Genomic DNA, 20,521 nt, shown 5'->3' with positions numbered 1-20,521 from the left:
TTGTATAACAATATCAAATGTTTTTATTAATTTGTCCAATAGTTTATATATAACCTCGAAATCATGTTATGGAAAATATCAAAAGAAAAAAAAAATAATAGCTTAACAAATATATATGGAATCGAATTGAGCTTGAAATCGGCTCGGCTCGAGCTCGAGTTAAAGTTCACGAGCATGATAATGAGCTCAATTTTTTCAAACTCGGGTAATCTTAAAATTGGCTCGAGCTCGAGTTTTGTTTTATGAGCATAAGCCGAGCAATACCAAATTTGGGCTCAGCTCGGCTCGTTATCACCCGTATTGACATAATTTTCACTGAAAATTACTCCCTCTGTCCCGGTCATTTGTTGTCCTTTTCTATTTTAGGGTGTCTCAGTCAATTGCTGTCCTTTCTATTTTAGGATTGCATTTGGTGAGTAATTTCGTCATTTACATTGAATTTGGTCCACTTGTCATCTTACAACTGACCCCCTCCTCTTTCCTTAATGTTTGTGCCAAAACCAAAGGATAACAATTGACCGGGACGGAGGGAGTAGTTTAAATTGGGGGAAGAACAAATCCCACCATTGGTAATCCATGACTTAATCATCTCTTTGACCTAATCCAACAAATTTATCCACAAAAAGAAAGAGATTAATCAATACAAGAGTAAAGATCTCAACTCTTCTCTCCAACCCTTGTCGTTAAATAAAAACAGTGTATTTCCTGTCTCAATCAAATCTCTCGTCTTTTTCCTCTCTTCTGCTAAACATCTCGCCAACCAACCTTTCTTACTTTCAATTGGTTTACTATTTTTCATATTTTTCTTCACTTCTTTCCCCTTCCCTTCTTCACTCTCTCAATCAATCCAATTTTTGATTCATACCCACTTTTTTAATCCCTAAATTAAAAATACCCATCTTCTTCAATCCATTTTTTCCTCCAAAAAATTTCAACTTTAATGGATCTGTGGTCTGTTCATGTGAAATACAACAATCCCACTTTTTTATTTCCCAGGAATTTATTCCTGGATAATAATTCTAATATTAATAAGCTCAATTGTTGTAATTTATCAAAGATTGGTGATGTTGGTCGTGTGTTTGAGATCAGGTTTTCTAATCGTAGGTCTTCTTCCTTCATGGTTCAATCTATGGCTAAGAAGAATTCGGGTACCGGTCTAATTTTTTATTAATGTTATTATAATTAGTGTTTTTAAATTTTTACTCAACGCATTTCGGGTGACGGTTTTAAAGGTGATTCATGTCTGCCGACTCGAAATTATTTTGGGGTTAAGTCTCTGTCGAGACATTTGCATGTGACACTATATTAAAGTGTTTGTGTTTTCCTCATTTGGGTTGTTTTTTTTATTTGATTATAATTTTGCAATTTAATTCTTGTGTTTCATGTGACTGGAGTAATCTAGGTGTAATTTTGATCCGTAAGCTTAGGACGGATAGTGCCTGTCTTAAACAAGAATTCGTGTTGATCATTAGCGCAGTGATTGTTATGGACTCTAATTTAGGGTCCCATATGACTTTGATGATCAACTAATGTAAAGCTCGAGTCTTTGGGCATTAAATTCTCCGAATATACGTGGAGTTGATATGTAAATGTGTATTACCCCGATTGTTTTGTTATAACTATTGTGCTCCAAGGTTTGGGATGGAGGTAATACTAGCTTTTATGGATGGAAAGTAGCTTTTCGAGGTTATGTTTTCTCGGTAATTTCAGGTGAAAGTAAAGGTTAATCATGTTGGAAAGTAAGGTTTTGTGTTGAAACAATGTACTTGATGAGCAAACTATTGTGTAGTTGTGTTGTTTTCATTTTGCCCCTAATGGTTAACAACTCTTGCGCTTTTGGGGTTAGCAGCTTTTAGTTCGGTTCAACCCGTTTTTCTTTTGGTATATACCTGTCGTGAATGTTTACGAGAGAGTCTCCATGTGCTGTGCTCAATAGGAGCTGATGCATGAAGTGCATTATTAAATTTGTCAAACAAAAGATGTTATGAAAGAAAGTTACCATCATTTGGAATTTGTCCTGATTCCTGTTAAACTGCTTATATGGTGTGTTTTATCGGCTTTCTCACGGTATCATGCTTAGCTTCTAAATGTATTTGATGGGAAATGTTACAAATAAACGTCACTCTGGTGGAATTGTCCTTGAAAATTAAGAACATATGTAACGAGTGTGTAACAAAAATGTTTAGCTATTTTACTGGCATAGATTAGAATAGTCTATGGTACTGTTAGCGGTCTGACTATGGAGTAAGGTCTCACTTGTGCATGCGATAATAATTTAGGAAATGGCGACCGATCAAATTCAGGGAGCAATGGTCCAAAAGGAAACAATCATTCAGACGGGAATAATTCTAATAACAATGCTAGTCAAAAGCCCTATCACATAACGCAGGACTGGCGAGAATTCAGAGCTACACTCTTTGCACATGAACAGGTAGTTGTGTTTTCAGTTTATAATTTAATTTCGTGCGTCTTTCTTGATTAACTTTTAAGTTCTTTGCTCATTTCCTTTAGAATTTCAACCTTACTTTAAGGGCGCGTTTGGTTAGAGAAAGGGAAAGGGAAAAGAAATAAGAAAGGGTAAAAGGAAAGGTAAGAGATTACCTAAAACTTAACTAGTTTGGTTACATCAAGAAAATGAAGTGTGGTGGGTTGTGGTTTGTTTTGGTGTGCGGGTAGTGGTTTAGGTGAGGTGGTTGTGATGGCGGTGGTGGTGGCAGTAGGTTGGCTGTGGTGGTGGTGATGATGGTGGTGGTGCCGTCATGGTGGTTGTGGCGGTGGTGTTGTGGGGTGGCTGTGGTGGTGGTTTTGTTGGTGGTGGTGGCGATGGCGTCGTGGTGGTGGCAGTAGGTTGGCTGTGGTGGTGGTGGTTGTGGGGTGGCTGTGGTGGTGGTTGTGGTGGTGGTGGCGATGGCGTCGTGGTGGTGGCGGTTGCTGTGGTGGTGATGATGGTGGTGGTGGTGTCATGGTGGTTGTGACGGTGGTGGTTTATGTGGGGTGGTTGTGGTGGTGGTGATGGCGTCTTGATGGTGACTGGTTTGGTGGGAGTCGCAAATGTGGTGGTAGGTAAATAAGGTGGTTGAAGGGTAACCTGGGTAATGAAATCTGATACCTTGGGTGGGTGAAGGGTAAGGAATTAGATGGATTGAGGGGGAAGGAGGAGAGTTTCATTCTCTTTGTTTGTGTCAAACAAACACCAACAAAAGAAATCAATAATTTTGTTTTCCTTTCCCTTTCTTATAGACCTCCAACCAAACGCCCCCTAAGATTTAAGAAATGAGATTGTTTTAGATGTATGTTTTTGAGGCAATTGATTTGAGACTCTCTAGTTGGCAAGAGAATCCTTATTCCTGTGTGCATTTGACTGATGCTTCATATACAAGTGTTGTTATGTTTTGATCTTATTATTTTAGTTCAAACCTACAAATCAAACACGAGGATTTCATATTTTGCGTATTATTATAAGATACGTCAGTGACATGTAAAGAGATATGAGCGCTATCTTGGATGCCTGATGTGGTCATATAATATGAGAACAAAAATTAACGTTTGACTGTGCGAGGGATTACGTTCAGGCTCTTGCAGCCTGCTTTTACTAGGGACTAGGTGAGGGGTTAAAGCAACTTGTAGTTCTGTATTAGCAAATTATCCAATCGAGATTTTCGGGCAATAGGTTGTAACAGTCACATTTTTCGTGTCCAGTTGACATCTATGAGTTCACTAAATGGGAGATAATGGGTTGTGCCACTATTTGCAAACTCTTATGTTTCGTTATTAAATTTGTCAGTTTTCAAGTGTATCTTCTCTTAGATTAATCACATTTAGTTATAGAAACTAGCGTTAGCTTAGGAGCTTTGAAATATGATCTCTGTAGTAAATAATCTGAATATTGAAAGTCTTACGGGTCTGATGTTTGTAGTGTTTATGCTCCGTGCATCTAATTAGACCAGCACTGTGGCAAGATTTAGCATAGCGGTGAAGTGATTATAGTGGTGAGAAACTAATTGTTATTGGTGCTATTAAAGGACACACAAGCTCTGGTTGTTGTTCTTGAGAGGTTTGATGGAGGTTTCGATTTAGGGTAGAAGTATGAAGGATGATACGATATGTTGGGTTTGGGTTAGCAAAAGGCTTGGGTGATAATGGGTATTCTATCCGAGAAAATGACACTCTCACTTAGTGACATATTGGAGTGGAGGCAATCGGAGTCGCATCGACTTGTTTTTGGATAGAAATGTTTGCATAAAAGCGTTACGTTGGCTGGAACCCTGGTGATAGTATAATGGACTTGTAGTGCTTGATTTTAGAGGTAAAACCGGAAAAGATATTGAAGGAAGAGAAGAGTTGGGACCACAAGCATATTTTAAATCAAGAGACCGAAGCTTCAAGGACTTGAGATTTTTTTGGGGGGGTAAGGTAGCCAGCCAGTCAGTATGATAACATGGCTATAGATTGATGGCCATAAATATGATATGGTTTAAGATGAATCATAGCATAACGATAGCAAGGAAGTTAGTCCCATGTGTGTGTGAAAAAAAAGCATGTTACCAAATAGGGACATAATGGAATGAGGAAGTGAGACAAGCACGTATATTACAAATTATTGGGTAAACGTCTCAGCAATGGGACCTCTCAGCAATGGGACCATAAGCCATTACATTAAGCTACATCCCCCGATACGACGACTTTAAAACCGTAACCACGACTACATCCCATGTAATTATTACGGGAGTAATGGAGGCTAAAATAAGAAGAAATGGGAGGAGATTGGTGGTTAGTGGTGGTTGTGGAGGGTGGAAAGAAAAGGTGATAGAGGGATTATTCCCTCCATTAAGGAAGTAATTGTTTGGCTGATATTTTTTTGATTGGCTTGCTTTCCTCTCTGTTTTTGATGAGTGACATAAATACATAATACTCAAAGTTTGGCCTCATCTTGACATGGTTTCGAACTTTTATGATACAAAAGACTATATGTAGATTAAGTTGACCGACCATTTCATGTATCCTTGCCTAAGACTTGTTAGGTTAGCGTCTTTTTACTTTTTGTATGCTTTATGTAATTTGCATTTGATAAATTGTTTCGTTTTCTAACACAATATTTGATTTCTCTTTTCCTGATCTGTTATTGGATATTATTAGGCTGAATCTGTGGAACTTCCCACTCATGATCGCAATGGATCACAGAAAGAACCAAAACCATTGGGCCTCAAGTGGGCTCATCCCATTACATCACCCGAGACTGGCTCAGTTCTTGTTGCTACCGAAAAGCTTGATGGTGTGCGTACATTTGAGAGAACCGTGGTTCTCCTTCTCAGATCCGGAACTAGACATCCTCAAGAGGGTCCTTTTGGAGTGGTCATAAACCGCCCTCTACACAAGAAAATCAAGCACATGAAACCCAATAATCCAGACCTCGCTACCACTTTTGCTGACTGTTCATTACATTTTGGTGGGCCCCTTGAAGCAAGCATGTTTTTACTGAAAACCGCGGAAAACCCTAAACTTTTGGGAATTGAAGAGGTGATTCCGGGACTGTATTTTGGGGCTCGAAATAGTTTGGAAGAAGCAATGGGACTGGTGAAAAAAGGGGTGCTCAAGCCAGAGGACTTTAGGTTCTTTGTGGGATATGCAGGGTGGCAACTCGACCAATTGGGAGAAGAAATCGAGTCAAATTATTGGCATGTGGCTGCTTGTAGCAAAAACCTAATGTATGGTGGCTCATCAGAAGGTTTATGGGAAGAGACTTTGCAATTAATGGGCGGTCAGTACTCAGAGCTCAGTCGAAAGCCGAAACAAGATCTGTAATTATTACTCTTTTTTTTCTGGGAAAACTAGTCGACGTTGCATCTTAATAAGCCTTATATTTGGAGTATCGAGTTATTAGAGAGTGTATCTTAAATGTACATAAAAGTCTCGGAGAACAGTTTCAAATGGTTTCATGCTTTGTAGATAGCAGCTATCTCCAGTATTTGTGTAGCAGACCTGAATTTTATTATTGAGAACGCTTGCAGCCTACTGAAAGATAAAATTCTTTCTGTAACTGGTTCGGCGATTCTGTGTGTTATGGTGACTGCCTGACTTGTGCAAGACTATAGCTTAATTCCGTATCCTTGGGTACAGTAGGATCTTCGTCTCATTGGTTAGGCTATTTGTTTTTTGGATGAAATATATTGTGAAAGTTACATTTTATAATAGGACAGTGAAATATTTGGAATCTCGGGTCGGCATTGATGTAATTGTCGTAATCTAGGGTGAATATGTGATTTTATACTAAACGTCAAACATCAAAGTAGAAGACAAGCTCATCTTCAAATAATTTTCAAGGTGAGATCCTACCGCATGTACCTGTACTAGCCAATAGCCATACAAAAGAGTATATGCGCATTTTTTGTTCCAGTGGAACGAGGCATATACTTCTATATACTTATATGAATCAAGGTTGCCTGATTTGTTAGAACAAACTCCTATGAATCAAGGTTGCCTGATTTGTTAGAACAAACTCCTATGAATCAAGGTTGTTTACGCCAAATGCGCGATACACTTTTGTAGTCCTTGTATCTTGATGCTAAGTAAGCATTGCAATCCACTGCGGGTCAGCCGGTCACTCCGGTAACCCGATATAATTATACATGCACTAATCATGTATGCTAGGTGTAAGCACCATATAAGTGTTAGGTGTAAGATAAATAAGCTAGAAAAGTGTCTTAGGTGTAGTGCAAAGTGTAACACCAAGGTGTGCAAGGTGTATGATGCATGATTATCCTATGCCCTTATGAAAGTAGTATAAATAGGGAAGCTAGATACCTTATGTATTCAAGCTAAGTTCAAACAAAAAATACTTCCCTTATAAAATCTTTCCTTGCTACAACTTTCTTGTTGATAATCAAACTAGATTTGTGACCCGTGAAATTCACGGGTTTATCTGTTTTAGTTTTGATAACTTTCTTTGACAACTTTGGTTTATTTTTTTTAAATCGAATCCTGCAAGTGACAATGTAGTAGCTACTAATTTTGAGAAACTTGACAACGGAGCAATGACAAAGACGACTCATTATATATACGTGTGTTTTACTCCGCAATATAATAAAGTGATTTTTTAAATATTAAAAGTTGAAACCATCCGTATATAATAAATTCTGTATGGAAAATCTTCAATGACACCTTATAAGGTTGTAAACTCAATACCTCAGTATAGTCATCTCCAAATTATTTCTAGACTTCTCCATCAACCCTCACATAGAAATATCTTTGAAGTCTTATTACCATGTTCATGCTTCAAATATTATTTACATTCGAAAAACATTTATTATATCGATAGAAAAATATTAGATATGATTCAACGGTATGATCTGTATCTACTCCATGTATTACGAATTAAATTTTCATTTCAATTTCTCAATAATCTAAAAAACTATATTCCCTAAATTCGAATTCCAAAAGGTTCATAAAATTTTTTAAGTTCCTTATTACTATTTCAAGAATTTGATATCTCTTGTTATACCTATGTTCACGATCCTATATAAAAATAAAAGTAGTATTAAAGACTATAAAATAATCTATTCCGGTTTTGAAAAAAAAAACACATAAACTTAAAAGAATTTATAAACCATACTATTTAATATTTATTTGAAGGTTCACTTTCGCTTCCTTTTAGTACGCTTTCTTTTAGTACATGCCTTGATAATAGTTCATATGAAATGAAAAAGAAAAATATATGTTAGAGATGATTATACCATGAATACAAAAATACAAATTCAAATAGGTTAATCGGAAAAGCATAATAGTAAAATTACGCAACAACATACGCTTAATGACAAATTTAAAGAAATATTATAAGATCTCCATATTGAGGAAATGACTTAAGTTTTATGTATTATTCCTGTTTTGACAAAAAAAACACATAAACTTAAAAACATACGAAGTAGAATTTAGAAATCATACTATTTAATATTTACCCGAAGGTTCACTTTCGCTTCCTTTTATTACATGCCTTGAGAATAGTTCATATAAAATGAAAAAGAAAAATATATGTTAGAGATGATTATACTCGTCAATACAAAAATACAAACTCAAATAGATTGATCAGGAAAATATAATAGTAAAATTACAACACAATATACGTTTATAACAAATTAAAAGAAATATTATAATACTTCTATTTTGAGATCAACAATCATCCATTACTTATCAGTTTCTACCTTACATTTTTTTACCTTTAATTTTACCTCAGTTTCGTGCCTTTTGTATTTCTTCCCTCTCCAGATTACCCACGTGATGGTTTGCCTTATCTGCATTCACATACGTTTCATGGTCCTTTAAAGTTATATAAAAAATACGTTGACCAAAAGATAAAATATCAACCTGATAAAAACTTGACAAATGAATCAAAATATTGTCACATGTACGTCACTTAAATTAAACCAACTGGAAAACATGAATTCAAATATAAAGCAAACGATTCATAAAATCAACAATATAACAAATTAAAATATACTTTATTGGACACATCAACAACAACAACAACAACAACAACAACAACAACAACAACAACAACATTACTCAACAATAATACTCGACAATAATACTCAATATAATCAAATAAATAAATTAAACCATAAAATACAATCCACAACTTAGAAACTCATGACAAATGGACATATTTTAAATGAATAAAGTGAATAGAAACTATTATAGGTATTGTAGGTTTTATAGTCATTACATAACCATAAATTCCCATATTTTAATTTAATTTTAATTTATTTTGTGGTATTATTAAATTAGATAATTGATTGTCGAGAATCTCAAGAGATGAATTAAATAAGACATAATGTTAATGAAAATTATGGGTGTTGAGTAATATAAGGAGTTTTAATAAAATTATTAATATATTATATTACAAAATTTAATTAAATAGGAAAAAATTTTAATTAATTTGGTGTGTGTGTTAAGTATTATGAAAATTTTTAATCAATTTATTACCATGTTTAATTAAAAAAAAAAATAGGAAAATGTTAATAATGGTGGGTGGTCACTAATATGAAAAGGTTTAATTAATTCAATAACAGGTTTTATTAAAAAAAATTTAAAAACAATGAATTAAATAGGAAAATGTTAATAATGGTGAGTGTTTAGTAATATGAAGAGGTTTAATTAATTCCTTAACATGTTTTATTACAAAAATTTCAATTAAAATTTCAATTTCAATTATAAATTATAAAATTTATTAACATGTTTTATTACAAAAATTTCAATTAAAATGTCAATATTAATTATAAATTATGAAATTTGATGTAAATTTGTAAAGGTTATATAAATTTTGGAAGACAATATATTTAATATACAAAATTAATTTAAGAATAAAGATAATATCCTTTCATATTATAGATATAATTGAATTAAATTAGTTTATAGATAAATGATTTAAATTAATGTTAAGTAATAATAAATTGATAATCCATGTCACATTAATTCGCCATGACATATTAAAAATATGCAACATCACATTTAAATATGCCACGTCACATTAAATTTTAATATAAGTGGCTTTTTGGATCCTACGTGGCTTTGTCTAGGTGGCGTTTATTTGTCATTTTAGGGTAGGCTTTTAATTATATTTTATAGAAGTCCTAGTTTTCTTATCATAAAAACCTTGATCCTGATTAAACCTCATTTGAGGTTGTACTTACTAACTAAAGGTACAATTGGATATTTGTTTTAACAATTAAGAATCCTTTAGTTACGGATCTTACTAAGTAGATAACTGTAACCACAAAGTCACAAAGTCATGATTTTAACTTGAATTGTAAATTTGTAACGCTATCCACCTATTGTATTGATGAAATTGGAGGGAAAGGGAGGGGAGGAAAAGTGAGGGTTTCAATTTCTTTTGTTTGGTTACACTTAGGATGTTCAAGACTTCAGGTTCCAACCCGGACCAGTGAACCGAACCTGTCCGGACCGTAAGAGGAGAGAAATGAGAGGATTTAATTTTCCTCCTATAAAACAAACTATAATCTTTCCATCAGTGACACAATTTGGAAGGAAAACTTTATTTGGACTCTCATTTAATATACTCACTGTAAGAATGAAGAGACCCAATTTGATTAAGCTAGTGTTGATGATGCCTTAAGACAAATTAATCTCATTTGTTATTTAATTGTGTGCCTCTTAAGTTTAACCATGTAGCATGAAGCTCCAATTGTCAATTCAAGGTTATCAAGAATGTCATCATGAAGATCAAAGATGAAGATTGTCATTAGTGCTAATGTCATGTGTTGTAAGGTGATCGTTAAACACGAATTTACGTTTAGGTGCAAAAACAAAAGTTGAGTCAACAGTTAATTAAGGCTCGTCTTTGAAAGAAATATTTCGAAAATATTTGAATCTTTGTTAAAATGCTTTCAATGTTCACAAATGTTTTCTGAAAATATTTCGAAGTCTTTTAAAGAAAATTGAGCTTTCAATGACTTGCTAAGGAGTTTGCTTGCACAATAAGACACTTACTATAAATGGGTTGTTTGCTTTTACATTTATGGAAATGTTTATGGTTCCCATAAACACAACCATTTATGCTTGTTTCTTGTTGAAAAACCCAGCCTATTTTTGTGTGTGTGCACAATCTGATTTCTTGCAATCTTAGGCACCGATTTCTTGAGGAAGAATACTCGGTTGCTTGTAGAGGAATTCGGATGGCTTGTGCATGTTGCCCAAGCAAACTACTTACATTATTTTAATCACTTGTGCTTATGAGTGTAAGATATTTTAATGTAAAGTATACTACTTGAACATTATAAATAGCTTGCTTAATTCATTTTTACAAGTGTGCAACAAACGAGTTTTAAACTGAAAAAGACTTAAATTTCAATCGAGTAAATTAACTTTGCAAAACCGTTTATCATTTCAAAATCTTTGAATCTTTTGCAAGTTTGTTTATTTATCTTTTGAGTCTTTTACTTGAGTTTGTTGTTGCACCTAGTCGTTTTAGTCGTGTTCAAGGATCCCGTGTTTTGTACTTTAACTTTATCTCCTCCGTTCAATTGAGTGAACAACATTGAGATAAGTGGTCTTGTAACAAACGGGTAGAACCAAAAAGTCTTAGGATAGAGTTATCCTTAAGCACGAAGTCTTCGAAGCGGAGTAGCTTTTGAGCATGAAGTCTTTCGGCGGAGTAGCCCAAAGCAAAAGTCTTATTGCGGAGTAGCTTTAAGCAAGGAGTCTTTTGGCGGAGTAGCCCAAAGCAAAAGTCTTGGAAGCGGAGTAGCTTTTAAGCATTAGCAACCGGAGTAGGTTGGGGAGTTGTTTTATTATTCGGGGTGGTCTTGGTTTGTATGAGTTTACTTCTGAGACGTTTAATAAAATAGCGCTGGACGTAGGTCGCGGAGTAGTGACCGAACCAGTTTTTAAAAACATCGTTAGTCGTGTCTATTTCGTTTTATTTCTGCTGCACACTCTACTCACGTTTTTATTTACAGAATCAACTGTTGAGTACACTGTAACTTCTGCTTGCTGAATCGTTGTTGAATACTTCTAACTCTCTAGTTCTAAGTATCAACTTCTCCTTTCGTCTAAGCATTGTTTAAAGTGTTTAAGAGTTTTAAAAGAAGCTTTCATTAAGCTTAAATTTTTAAATAGACACCTAATTCACCCCCTCCCCCTCTTAGGTGCCCTCGTCCGTGACTCTTCAATTGGTATCAGAGCCTTGTGCTCTTGATAACTGGTTAACTACCAGTGAGTTGATCCTATAGTCATGGACGGGAAACATACTAAGTACCATATCTTCAAAGGGGATAACTACTCCTGGTGGAAGCACCGTATGGAACACTACGTCAAAAGTACGGATTATGAGTGTTGGGTCATTATTAAAAAAGGTCCCCTTGCTATAACTATTCATCGACTACGATGGGAACAAAGTCTTAGTGAAAAGTGAGGAAAGTTATGTCGAGGCTGACTATCGTAAAGTCGAGAAAAATTCTAAAGCCATGTCCATTCTTCAATATGGCATCGGTGAACAAGATATCAATCGCATCACCGGATGTACCTCGGCTAAAGAGATTTGGGACACCTTAAACCTTGCATATGAAGGAACGTCTCAAGTCAAGAAGCATCGTATTGACCTTCTCATGCAACAATATGAGATGTTCAATATGATGAATGATGAGTCAATCAATTGTCTTTCTTCTCGCTTTTCTAGTATTGTCAATGAACTTAAAGGTCTAGGTAGAGAGTTTGATTCCGAGGATATAGTCTGAAAGATCCTTCGTAGCCTAAGTGATAAATGGCAACCGAAGGTGACGGCTATTGAGGAGGCTAAAGATCTGTCCAAATTGTCCCTCAATGAGCTAATGGGCTCACTCATGGCACACGACTTAAGTCTTGCAAAGCGCTCGGGTGAAAGTTCCAAAGCTAGAGGTTTCGCTCTCAAATCAACCTCAAGTGACGAGGAAGAAGATGGAGATGACGAACAAGCCATGTACTCACGTAACATGGCGGATATGATCAATAGTGATGTAGGGATTTGCCGTCACTTCCCAATCAAAAACAATTTATAAAACCAAATAAAAGTAGTATTTATTCGGGTGTCGAACACGAAGATGGCGGGGGTTAGATACTTGGTTTGTTTAAGTCTTTAGTTTAGTCAAACAAAATAAGATGTTGATTTATCTAAAACTAAGATGCAAACAAGTTAAATTAAACTAAATGGGATTGTATTCAATTGATGGAAGGCTAAGGTCTTTGGGTTCACAAAGGGCAATTAGGGGGAGAAACAAGGTCTAACAAGAAAATGGTAATAATGGTGGTCAAGGGTTTAAGACTAATTTCTTAGTCACCTTAAGCTCCTCAATAAGTTGTCACTTGATCGAGATGAACTAAATAAAAATTAAGCATAGAGACTACCCAATAGCATGAGCACCAAGACGGATCGAATGCATCAAAGAGATGTTCTAACTTTCATTAAAACTCATCTATAAGCACTTCTAAAACTATCTAATAGCACAATGCACCAAGGTAAGCCAAACATGTTAATAAAATGTCCAATTTTCATTGAGGCATTTCCACAAACACTTCAAATGCATTAAGAGTAAAAACCACATAATCACCCAATTCAAAAGGTTAACAACCCAAATTCATCCCTTTAATTACCCAAATTCCCCCTATGACCTTAGATAAGACTACTCACTCATGTTCATGGGTGAGAAATTAACAACAAATTCCAACAAAATACAAGTAAACATTGCAAACATGATAAAGACTAATACTTTTGATGAATAATGATAAAACAACATAAGAAATGTAAACTAATGAAAGTAATGTAAACAAAAGATGAAAATTTTACCAACAAAGAGGAAAGTAACAATCTTGGATAATAATGGAAGAATGAATTTCTTCTAATCTTCAAATACAACCCAAAATACTAATTGTATATTAATGAGAGATGAAGAACTTGAATGAACAAAGGAAGAATTAAACTAATAATTAAAGAAAGATTACAACTTTTTATTGAATGAAAATGAGAGAGTAAATATTAGGGTTCTACAAAATGTTGAGAGAAAGATGAACTAATCTAATTTTCTATCTAATGTCTAATGTAGAGTCTAGTGTGTAATGTGAGAGGAGACTTATATAACATCTTCTAATTACAATTTTAATTAGCTAATAATAATAATAATAATAATAATGATAATAATAATTCTAATACTAATAATAAACCTAGCACTAATAAAACCCCAAATCAACCGACATAGTAATACATTAGACAAACAAAACAAAAACAAAAAGGGAAAAAGAGAAGAATGCGGGTGAACAAATCACAGCACAAGGGTTCTTTGCCGGTCAGCCGGCGGTCGGTGCGAGGTGCCGGCAGCGCGTATTTGAAGAAAAGGCGGAAATTCACTAGGTGTGTGTGGTGCGCGATTAGGCGGCTGCTGCCGGCACCGCATAGGAACACAAATTGATGCGATAATGTTGTCAACGTTGTTGTATGCGGTTGCCGGCTGCCGCTGCGTGGCTATGGCGTTCTAGCGAGTGCATGATTAATTGGACCAAAATGTTAAGGTATTCCCTGCCGGTTTGAGGGCGGCTGCCGGTTGACCGGTATAGGGCACATATGCGGTTTAAATTGAGCGTGAGAATGATGGTGTGTTCGGGTTTTCGGGCTTCAATTGTTGATAATGTTGCTGCTGCCGGTATGATGGTGGTTTGCAGGTGAGATGGTGGTAAAGGGTGGTTGTCATGGTGAAATGAAAGTGATAGGGAAGTGACGGGTTTAAGATGATGGAGACGAATGATGATGAAGGTGTGTGATGTGAATTTCGAGCTCGGGTCCATTCTTTGCGACTTGTTCTTGTTGACAAGAAGTGGTGATGGTGGTTGTTAATGGAGAATTGATGAAAATGGTGAGTGATGAAAGGAGTGGAGATATGGCGGGTGATGAAGTGAAGTCAAAGAAGATGATTGATTGTTGTTGTCGGAGATTGACGAGTTCGAAAGGGTTTGAACGCCGAGGAGAAGCAGTGAATTGTCGCAGTCGGGTCGGAGGTGATGGAGACGATGAAGATGGTGCTACGCTTGTTGTTGATGTCGAAGCTGCAGGTGATTGTCGGGTTGGTGAATGATGCGGGGGAAGGTGAAAATGGTGAATGGTGGTATTGTTTGCGGTGTCCGGTTTGATGATGACGGGTTTATAGTGATGAAGGTTTTGAATGATGAATGGTGAAATGAAGGTGATGAAGTGTCTTTGGTGATGAAACGAAATACAGGATGGAGGAGATACACTTTTGCATAATTGAAGGTCAAAGGTTGACCTTCATTCCCCTTTTCTTTTGTCTTGTAGCTAGCTTTGACCCGTCTTCATTTGTTTACCTCTTAATTTTCCGTCTTCATTCCTACAAAAATTGAAATAATAAAGAGTAGTGCCAAATTCTTCAATAATAACAATTATTCGCAATGATATTAATAATATTAATTATTTATAATTAAATAGTAAAATGAGCTATTAATCATTTAACGCACACAAAATCGAGTCCGAATAAAGTATAAATGAGGGGTAAAAGCTACCAAAATACTACTTATCAAATCTCTCCACACTTAAACCTTACTCGTCCTCGAGTAAGCTCATTAAATTAAACTAAGACCCGTAATATAAAAAAAACTAGCCTAAATAATAATATCCGATGAAAGGCAATTAACGGGCCTCCTCCGTCCCTTCAACTCACACCGAAACACAATGAGGTATGCATTCCGATGCAAGGCAAGTGGGGGCTTGCGGAAAAATTTTGACACATCCAACATTTCAGCAAGAATCAAGATATAAGATGCATCACAAAAAGTCAAACCACTTTCCTCATCTAAGCGGCCGTTTTGTTTTGAAAGATTAAAGGTTTTGGTCGGGAGATACCGTCTCATAGTCTCAACGAGGTGCCAACTCCCTAAACGTGGCACAAGCAACCCAAATATGTTCACAAAAGCCAAAGAAACACATTCTAAGGCGGGAAAAGGGGAAGCAAGGCTAGTCCTCCAAGAATGACACGACACGCGCAAGATTCAACCAAAAGAGACCCATGGCTAAGGGGACTTAGACCATCGACAACCTCACGGATTTCACCCGTCACTCATTTAAAGACCGGGTGTTTTTGTACAAAAAGTAGCCAAACACTCTCCTACTACGACTCGTGAGAACGTGTCCGCAATCTAATGTGTAAAACAGTCCTATGTCCAAATGAGATGCAAAATGTAACAATGCGCAAGCCATGAAATAAGGGTTGTAATGGGGCTAAGGAGTAGGACGGAACGGGATTGGTGCAAGCACCGTTTGGATATGTGGAGTTCAAATCAAGAATTATCGACACATCACATCCCTTTCCTTATTGCAACACTTGAGACACGTCTATGCCCTAACATAGAATGGATCACCAAAACTATGCAAAAATTGCATAAACCCAACTCAAATTGGAAAAACTTTGAAAGTACTCCTCTTATTTCAACAAATGGTAACGTCTACACCCTAACAAAGACTCGGTTTCTCAAGTCTTGCAAAAATTGTGTAAACCCGACTCATTTTAGAAAAAACATCAAATTGCCCCTTTATTTAGCAACGACTCTTTCTACCCCGTTTAATGATGAGGAGGGGTGTTGCTTGCCTTTTTTCTTCTTTTAACACAAAGATTTGAATTTTTCACAACTTTTTCACTTTTCTATTTTGTTTTTCATTTCTTTTTCAAAATCTCTTAATTATATACAATGCCAAATGCATACCAAGTTCCGATCCATGTGGATATGTAAACTATCCACCACTATGACCCAAATCACCTCCTACAACACTACTACAAAACCGACCAATTCTTGATCAAGGAAGGGTGGTTATGGGATGTAGCTATTTTAGCGAGTTTGCCAAATGAATAGGTTGAGGCTCAAAGGGGGTGAATCAAAAAGGGAGATAACGTAAGGGAAAAAACAAGGCAATTTGGCTATGTGAGGTTCATATGCATGCGGAAACAAATTTTATTTCATAACTTGTGCACAAAAAATGAAATGCAAATCATGGCCAAAGGACGGAACGACACACTTATGCGTCTAGACATAACACGTCTCGCGAGGAGACCTACTCACAATCCTAAGTGGGGGTCGGGTATAAATGCACCGACCCTAGGAGGCTCTAATCCTCACATTTGAGTAGTTAGGTCGAGGTCTAGATCTAGACTACGGTCCTCTCGGTCTCACAAGGCGGCCAAAACTTGGTGGACATGCCCTTTTTCCCATATGCTAACCATGTGACACGGGTGCGAGCCATGGGGAGGGGGAAGGCATGGTCAAGACATAAATCATCATTGAGGGTATCATGCTCCCTTCCTAGACCACATTTTGTTTTAAAATACGTACAAACTTGATGCAAACTGTAAATAAAGCAACCAACACATATTCACAAGATACGAAATGCATTTCTAAGTACTAGCAACATAAATAAACATGCAACAATTGTCTAAACCTATCAGCACGTAAGCAACACACACCAAGTTCCAAAATGGAACATCCTCATAGACATAGCCCATCCTCCTCCATATATCCAACAATTGTAAAAGAAAAGGAATGAAAAAGGAGAACGAGATAAGAAAGATTAAACCGAGCGGTCTTCTAGTATCCTAATGCCTCAAATGTCCCGTATGTGCCTGCACCACTTGTTAGACAAACATATATATACAATGCAATATTTTTGTAATTTTTGAATTTTTTCGATTTTTAGGCATTTTCTTGAATTTTTATCACATTTAAAGGTATATACAAATATAAACAAATATTCACAAAGTGGATATTTCCCTCCCCACACTTGACATTTACATTGTCCTCAATGGAACAAAGTATAGGGAGAGAATAGGAAAAATAAACAACATATTTTTGGTGGTTTTTGAATTTTTCGAAATTAAAGAACATGTTTTTGGAATTTTTTTTTTATATTTGAAAGTAAATAACATGTTTTTGGATTTTTTTTTTAAAATGATGGAATTTCCTCCCCACACTTATTTATTTACATATTCTCAATGGAAATAAATGTGTGGAGGAAATTCGGAAATGAAATACATGTTTTTGTTGATTTTTGATTTTTCAAATTTTTAGTGGTTTTTGTTTAATGAATGTAATGCATGAACTATCCTACATGCTAAATTGAAAGTACAATGCAAACTATACTATATGAATGCAAAGAGAGCTAATTTGGATTAGCTCCTTTTCTAATCATGTTACTAAATGCAAAATGCGGTAAAAACTTAATTAAAGAGGAGAAGAATATATACATTGCGGTGGTTCTTAAGTGACTCCACCAAACCTCTTCATTCAAAGACTTCATTCAACCGGGATCAATATCCCGAGATACCACCAACCTTCCACCTTCAATACAAGGATCAACAACACACGAACCCTTGTTCTTCATCATCAAAGCATGCAACTTACTCATGGCATCTTGAATCTCTTGCCATTTTCGGTTCATTTCTTCTTCAAACTTTTCCTTAGTCTCTTTGTCAACATTAGGGTCACATACCCTTTTTCCTTTCGATCTCTTCCTCCATCTTTTTGGCTTCTTCTTTTCAATTCCCGGTTTTGATTTTGGAGGGGCATTGGTGCTAGAATTGAACTTGGTTTCCCAAGTCTTACTCATTTCCCCACACTTATCTTTAACATTCACTTTTTCTTCAAGGAACTTATCCGGTGGTTTATCATCAACTTTCGGCTCACAAGAAATTAAGAGCTCCATGTTCTCATCTTCATTCTCATGGAGTTCTAATGTTTCCACGGCAAACATGTTTTGAACCACGGTTTTCCTTGAAGCATGTGGTAGCTTGAATTCAACTTTTTCCTCCCGGACTTTGAATGACAATCTTCCCTCTTTGACATCTATGATAGCTCCTCCCGTGGCCAAGAATGGCCTACCAAGAATGACACGAGAGCGTCTTCCCATAGGGATGTCCAATACAACAAAATCGGTAGGAATTGAAAGCTTACCAACTTGAACCATGATATCCTTGAGAATCCCATTTGGAGATTTGATTGTTCCATCGGCAAGTTTGATTGCAATGGAAGTGCGGGCTAAGCTTGAAATATTCAACCTCTTCACAAGGGCAAGTGGTATGACACTCACACTTGCCCCTAAGTCACATAAAGCACTATCCACCTTTTGGTCACCAATGGTACATGGAATTGAGAAACTCCCGGGATCATCAAGTTTGATGGGGATTTCTTTAGATTTGACCACATTGCACTCCTCACTTGAGGCATCAAGCTCATGGATACTAATGTCCACTCTTCTAGAAATGACTTCTTCTTGCTTGGCCAAAGAGTGTTCTTCTACCATGGCCATCTCCTCCTTTTCCGGGTTCTTCTCAACTTCTACCATCACATTTGGGGCTTTCACAATTTCTTCAAGCACAAATTCTTCACTCATAGTAGTTGGTGTAGTCATAACCATCTCTCCCTTATCCGGGTCAACTTCAACATCCAAGTTTGTACCATGAATTGTCATTATTTGCTCAAGCACATAGTCTTCTATGCTCTCTTTTTCGGGCTCATGGTCAACTTCTTGGAATGTTTCCATAGCCATGGAAAAAGGAGTAGTGTATGATAACTCCTCTTGACTTGGCAAATCAAATGATTCTTCTTTTTCCTCTTCAACTCCCACCATGATAGCATTAACTTCCTTTGACTTCATAGGGTCCCTTGGATTTTGCCCTTGTCTTAGAAATACACCCGGTGGTTTTTGAGAACTCATGAGAGCTTGGGAAGCCACTTTAGCTTCAAGACTCTTGATTTGTTGTTGGGTATTACTTGACAAATCCCCTATCAACTTCACCAAGTTTTCATATTTATCATCTCCCATGGTATTGCTTGCTTGGGGTGGTGGCTCTTGGTTGAAAGGTTGGTTGGAAATTGGAAGAGAAAAGCCATATCCTTGATCTTTAAAGTTGGAATTTTGGTTGTTCCCTTGGTACCCTTGATTGAACCCTTGATTTTGCCCTTGGTTGTACCTTTGATTATTGTTGTATCCTTGATTGAACCCATTGTTGTTGTTCCATTGATTGAATCCTTGGCCAAACCCTTGGTTAGCTTGGTTTCCTTGGTTTCCTTGGTAAAAGTTTTGATTACCTTGGTTCCCTTGGTTACCCCTATAATCTTGGTATGCTTGAGATTGGTTGGCAAAGTTTTGGTTGGATCCTTGGTTGTTGTTGAATGAGGGTCTAGGTGGACGGTTGGAAAAATTGTTAAATGCTTGGAAAGCATTCACCTCTTGCACATTGTTCCCATCAAAGTTGTTGTAATTGTTGGCACACAAGTCATATGTGTGACCACTTCCTCCACAAAGTTCACAACTTGAGACTTGAGCCACTTCCTCCATGGGTGCCCCATGTGAGGTTGCGGCTTGGTGCACTTGATTTCTTTGAAACTTCTCAAATTGTTTTGTGAGTAAGTCGAGCTTGGCATTTGTCTCGGAGTTGGAGGAGTTTTCCTTAGGAAACTTCTCATTCCTTCTTAGCATGTTTCCTCTAGAACCATAGTTTGCTTCCGAATCTACCATTTTCTTGATCAATGTCGTGCCCTCTTCATCATTCAAGTGATCAAATCCTCCCCCCGCGGAGGCATTTACCATCTCCTTAGTCCTTGGTAGCAAAGTTTGGAAGAAAGTTTGAGTGATGTACCATTCCGGTATTCCATGGTGGGGGCAACTCGCTATCAAGTCTTGATAACGGTCCCAAGCTTCACCCAAGGACTCCCCATCCTCTTGTTGGAACGTATGGATCTCATTACGGAGCATCGCGGTCTTGGAGGAAGGGTAATACTTGGCCATGAATGCTTTAGCCAAAGCATCCCAAGTAGTGAAAGTATCCGGTGGATGGATGTTCAACCATCGGTCCGCTTTGCCCGTCAATGAAAACGGGAACAACATCATTCTCAAGGTGTCTTCGGGCACCCCATTCTTCTTTATCATTGAAACTTTCCTCTTAAACTTCCGGAGATGAGCATGGGCATCCTCTTCAATATGACC

The 20,521-nt window shown here is 36.7% G+C and overlaps 1 protein-coding gene and 1 non-coding gene across 2 annotated transcripts; both read left to right on the top strand.

Annotated features, from left to right (window-relative positions):
- The first annotated feature begins 707 nt into the window (after window positions 1-707).
- On the top strand, window positions 708-6,047 carry LOC141586729 (uncharacterized). The gene is made up of 3 exons (XM_074408038.1): window positions 708-1,148; window positions 2,280-2,431; window positions 5,137-6,047. Exons 1-3 carry the CDS (start codon window positions 941-943, stop codon window positions 5,800-5,802), a joined length of 1,026 nt encoding a protein of 341 aa, XP_074264139.1. The 5' UTR covers window positions 708-940; the 3' UTR covers window positions 5,803-6,047.
- A 14,136-nt stretch (window positions 6,048-20,183) lies between these two features.
- Window positions 20,184-20,290, top strand: LOC141589393 (small nucleolar RNA R71). The gene has a single exon (XR_012520334.1). It is a non-coding gene; the product is annotated as a small nucleolar RNA R71 (small nucleolar RNA).
- Window positions 20,291-20,521: the final 231 nt, after the last annotated feature.

This window comes from Silene latifolia, chromosome 6, assembly GCF_048544455.1.
Source record: "Silene latifolia isolate original U9 population chromosome 6, ASM4854445v1, whole genome shotgun sequence".
NCBI classification, from domain to species: domain Eukaryota; kingdom Viridiplantae; phylum Streptophyta; class Magnoliopsida; order Caryophyllales; family Caryophyllaceae; genus Silene; species Silene latifolia.
The sequence above is the reverse complement of the archived record's forward strand: the minus strand, read 5'-3'. Positions and strand labels throughout refer to the sequence as shown.

Bases quoted from the DNA above. Each gene is read 5' to 3' on its own strand.
- LOC141586729 (XM_074408038.1), top strand. From the start codon at position 941: ATGGATCTGTGGTCTGTTCATGTGAAATACAACAATCCCACTTTTTTA. The intron at 1,149-2,279 runs GTACCGGTCTAA...ATAATAATTTAG, and splicing joins TATGGCTAAGAAGAATTCGG to GAAATGGCGACCGATCAAAT. The intron at 2,432-5,136 runs GTAGTTGTGTTT...GGATATTATTAG, and splicing joins CACTCTTTGCACATGAACAG to GCTGAATCTGTGGAACTTCC.